We start from the raw sequence: 5,218 nt of genomic DNA, 5'->3' as shown, positions 1-5,218 counted from the left end.
GTCGCATATACATATGCCACACACTTATACATGACATTCTCAAGTTTTATTTAAGAGGAAAAAGGAGAACAAGACAGATATTAAGTTGAAAGTTTTTGATCATGACAAATAACTCACAAACCAAATGGTTTACTGGAACATAAACGTAGAATTGTCTATAAAGAATTTTTCCTCTGTCAAATGTGAACATTTATATTATTGTATCTTCGAAACTCATAATTAATGTTAGAGGAAACGTAAAAATAAAGAGTAAGGATGAACAACAATAACGTGGTTTGGATCAGAATGATCCTACGTCCACTAGAGAACAACCGTCTTTATTTTAACAAAGAAAGGGGAGAGATGTCAAATACATCTTAGACAATTGCTCTAATAATTCTCTACTCTTTTAATGTATTTTACTATGAGTTTTAGGATGTTTTCAACAACGAAGAATGACTATCCTTTTATAGGTGGTCAAACTTATGCTCCAAGAACAAAAGAAAAGAAATGCAGAATTTTCCCACAAATTATAGCTTGCTCTCCATGTTTAGTTCCTAACCAAGTAAATTGGCATATGAAATTTTCTTCCATTGGGTTTGACCTTACAGGGACCAAACTTATCTTTTGATCTCCACCTTGGATTGCATTTCGAGCATGTCTAAAAGTTCTAAAAGTAGCTAACTGATTTATTACTGTAATATATCGAGACATATTTTCAATACTCTTTCTTGGATCAGGAATTGTAGATTGTTGTCTCATCTGAATTGACCTTGTGAACAAACCTGCTAATTCATCCTTTGTCTTGCAAGGCTTGTGTGCATCTTCTGATGGACTAAATGAGAAGTTCTTACCTCGCATTTCAACTTGTAAAATTTCTTTTTAATAGAATCAAAGATTCGACAATATTTATCTCCAAATAACAATTTATATCCTTTTTCGATTAATAGACCAACACTAAACAAACTTTTATAACTATCATGCGCATAAAGAACATCTGAAATTATGTTGTACCTGAATTTGTTTTAATTGAAACAGAACCTTTTCCTTTTGCAGGAATACAATCACCATTCCTAATTCTGACTTTCTTAATTTCCATAGGAATGAACTCTTTAAAAAGATTTCTTTCATATGTCATGTGGGTTGTACAACCATTATCAATCATCCAAAAATCAGATTTTTTGGTTGAAAAACAAGTTGCCACAAATAAGTGGTCTTCTTCTTCTACAGTTGTGACTTGGACAACTGCTTCATCCTTTTGAAATTTGCTTTTGCAAATTACAGCTTCATGACCAAGTTGTTTGCAGTTCTTGCACTATGCATCTCTGTTGGGAAATGAGAAAACATGAAGTTTGTAGTTTTGATGGATGACAAAGAGTTGTAGTTTTGATGACTAACAAATAATCTTGATGTGTAATAAATCATTGGTTATCATCATCAAAAAGGGGGAAAATGTTGGAAAGTAGGAGAACAAATAAAGTAGTTTTGATGATTGATAAAGTGAAGGCACGGTGTCGTATGTGTACAATTATGAGAGATTGCGACAAAGAAGAAAAAGTATTGGGCAAAGAAGAAAAAGTTCAGAATTGTAAAGAAGGAAAAGAAGGAAAGAAATATGGAAATAAATAAAAAAGGAAAAAATAAAAAAGTAGCAATTCAAGTCAAAGAAGGAAAGAAATAAAGAAGTTACAATTCAAGTCAAATAAGGAAAGAAGTAAACATGGACAAGTTCAAGAAGGAAAAAGATTTGTAATTCCTTTCCTTGTAGAAGTTAAAGGCAAATCAAATCTATAAAACGATCAAGAAGTTGAAGGAAAAAAGCGTCTTTGCAATCACAAAAATCGAGAGAATTTTTGCAGCAAAGCCAGAACGATAGGTATTGCATATTCACGAAATATATCATCTTGAGAGCAGTATTTACTGGAGGAAAAACGCAGGCCTTCGTCAAAGAAACGCAAGGACCAGGTTCACCTTCATCACAGCAACATAAGGACCAGGTTCACGAAACCTGTTCCACTCAGAACTATTGGATATTGAAGTTTGATCAATTAAAGTCTAGGGCTATTAGTCTTTGTTGATTTGTTCTAGATTTATTATTGAGTTGTAATAATTCCTAGATTTGTAACAAGAAGTGGGTTTGACTTCTTGGGAGTTGAGTCTTGAGAGAATTGTAACAAGAAGTGGGTTTGACTTCTTGGGATAGAGGTTGTGAGAATTGTAAACAAGAAGTGGATTTGACTTCTTGGGTGGTTAGAGTTAAGAAGAGTTGATAGCTTTTGTAAACAAGAAGCGAGTTTGACTTCTTGTTGAGTGGAGAGTTTTCGATTATAGTTAATCGAAAAGGGTAGAAGTTTAGAGTTAGATTCATTGATTAGCAGTATTTTCATAGAAAGATTCATATGCGATATAATTTTTGTGTGTGGAAGAATAGAGAAGCTTTAATCAAGTGAAGAAAACTTCAAGGCAAGAGGATTTGTGTCAAGATCACAAGGCATAATGTGATTATAGGGATGAATAACACTTTAATTACTAGAATATCGAAGCTTGATGTATTTATTTTTTTACTTATTTGTCGAGATCAGAACTATGATAAGACCCCTCCATTTATGTAGTTGAATATCACTTCTATTAACTTGTCTTCCAAAGATTTTAACTCTTTTTTATGGTCAAAAGTTGAATGTTTATTACTATAACATTTTTTCAATATGCATTATCAATAAAAAAAATCGGGAAAAGATTGTCTTAGAATTTTTCTATTTTTCGTTGGTAGCCTTATGCTAAACTTGCTCCTATATATGATACTTTTTCTTTGTATTTGTAATTTTGTTTTAAGAATATATTTGATTGAAGGGTGTATTTTTGCTTTACAAAATGAGACAAATACAATTATAAAAATAGTGTATATATCATGTAAAATAATTAATGCCTACAAGATATTATAATTTCAAATAATTAATAATTACATTTTTGCATCTTAAATTTTAAATATTTGTAAAGGATCATTCTTACATGTGCTTGTGGATAAAATCTATATTTTTAGACAATTTTTTATTATAATTATCGTGAGATTCAAATTCCAAAGTCAATAAAATGATACACCAAAATGAGAAGGAGAATTCATCTTTTACTAATTAGTGTCAAACATTTTATCTTCTTGAAATGTATATCCTGATATTGTGCCTCCATTTTGTTTTTGCTACTTTATTTTGTCTTTTAAAACAAATATAAAATTTCTTTATCAAAATCATTATAAAGGAAGGACTAAATGCAAAAAAAAATTCTTGTCAACTATACACTACAAACATTTTTTTAAAAGTTAAATCGTGCATTGCCTTTTTATTAATAAGTTTATACACTAAAACGTTTATCATTTTACTTTTCATATTTTTATGGTAACACAAATACAATTTTTAAAAAAAATCATGTGATTTTTTAATATTTCATATTCATTATTATGAAGTAAACGTGCAACGCACGTGCTCAGATACTAGTATATATATGTATATATACATACTTATAGATTAACTAGAAGTTGAAAGTTTTTTTTTCTAAATTTTATATTAAAATCAAATAAATAAAGTAAAATTCAAGAAATAATATCAAACGTAAATATTGACTATATAATCAATAGCAGTACAACTATTCAATCACATAATTAATTGAAAGTCTTTTAAAACAATTGACTATTGAAACTTAGCTTATTTTCTTTCTTTTTTTTAAAAAAAAATCATTTTATATTTTTTTTGCGATCAAATTAAAACAAATATAAATAGAGCATAGCTTGCTAGGGATCCACATGGGAAAACAAATACAAAAAGAGCATAACTTACTAGGGATCCACATGGACTTTTAGACTATCAATGGTCTGCACCAATCCAATCTGATAGTGTCACATTAATTTATAAGTTATAACTGATTAGACAAATTTATTCAACTGTCAATTTCTTTTTAAGAATTTGATTTTCAATTTGTTCCGCCGTTGGGACAACATTCTGAAAGGTTCAATTTATCATATTTTAAATTTTTTGAATTATTTTCCTTTTTAAAAAATTTAAAAACCAACCCTCATCGCATTCTTAATCATGCAATTACATTTTAAAAATATATAATTAGCCACACCTTCTTCATTTCTCTCTTAAATTGCTATAACAACAATTTTATAATTTTTTATTTTATTAAATTGAATTTTCAATATTTACATGGATAAACTTCCTACCAATTGAAGACGAGCAAAAACAAGTTTCATGTGACAATATTTAAGAAATTAAATGACGATATGATTCAATGTCGACAATGTGATAAAATACATACGTATAAATTCACATCGGACTATGGTGAGGATGTCAATTTTTATCGTAGGCACTTGCTTAGGCATAATCCTTCAGTTTCAGATGCAAATCTTTCTTAAAATTTGAAGTTTGAAATAGTTAATGTAAAATGGAAATTTTAGATTTGCAAAGTTTTTAAACAATAGAAATTTCAAAATTAATTGCATTGAATATGATAATTTAATATATTAATATCTCTGCACATGTGTTGCGTAATAATGTAATACATATTTTTATAAATAATATCAACATTATTAAACCACAAAACACAAAAAAGGAGTTTGATAAAATGAGGCATACATCAGACATGAAACTATTGGAATTGGTAAAGTGTTATTTTTAAAATGGAAACTACTGGAATAGATAAAGTTTTTTTTACCTGAAAATTGAAATTTCTACTAGAAAAGATAAAGTTTTTAATCAATTATTATTGGGTTGTCGGTGTTTATACCCTCCACATCTTCAGGAACCAATTCAGCTGGAAAATCTTCTCTTAGAATTTGAATTTTGAATTCGATTTTGTTCGAGTTACACTCTGAGAGTTCAAACACAAGTCCATCCCCCTCTTTTAGATTGTTATCATCTGCAAATTTTTTCCATCCAATACTAAATTTGTATTTAGCTTTGGCTCCACCATAAAACAAGTTCCACTTCTTTCCACCACAAGTAAGAACTGCGGGGGCTCCATCAAAAGGAAGCTCTTTGTTCATTTTCTTGGGTAAGTACTGTCAAACATTCAAAGAAATTTAGCAAATTAAAAGTCAAGAATCCGAAAATACCCAAAGTGTTCAGCTCTAACCTTATAAATATATATATTTGAACCTAAACATTAAGCCTAGAACCAAGAACATTTAATCTTGAATACACCACTCCAAAACTAAAATTCTTTCCCTCCCCCCCATCCCCCCCCC

The 5,218-nt window shown here is 29.5% G+C and overlaps 1 protein-coding gene across 1 annotated transcript in view; it reads right to left on the bottom strand.

Annotated features, from left to right (window-relative positions):
* Positions 1–4,723: 4,723 nt before the first annotated feature.
* LOC107013106 (B3 domain-containing protein Os04g0386900-like) overlaps positions 4,724–5,218 on the bottom strand; it is a 7,647-nt gene continuing 7,152 nt past the window's right edge. Inside the window, exon 2 of the mRNA XM_027915513.1 lies at positions 4,724–5,032. Coding sequence (XP_027771314.1) covers positions 4,724–5,032 — 309 coding nt within the window. The remainder of the gene's footprint in view (positions 5,033–5,218) is intronic.

The sequence above is a fragment of the Solanum pennellii genome, chromosome 3, assembly GCF_001406875.1.
Source record: "Solanum pennellii chromosome 3, SPENNV200".
NCBI classification, from domain to species: domain Eukaryota; kingdom Viridiplantae; phylum Streptophyta; class Magnoliopsida; order Solanales; family Solanaceae; genus Solanum; species Solanum pennellii.
The sequence above is the reverse complement of the archived record's forward strand: the minus strand, read 5'-3'. Positions and strand labels throughout refer to the sequence as shown.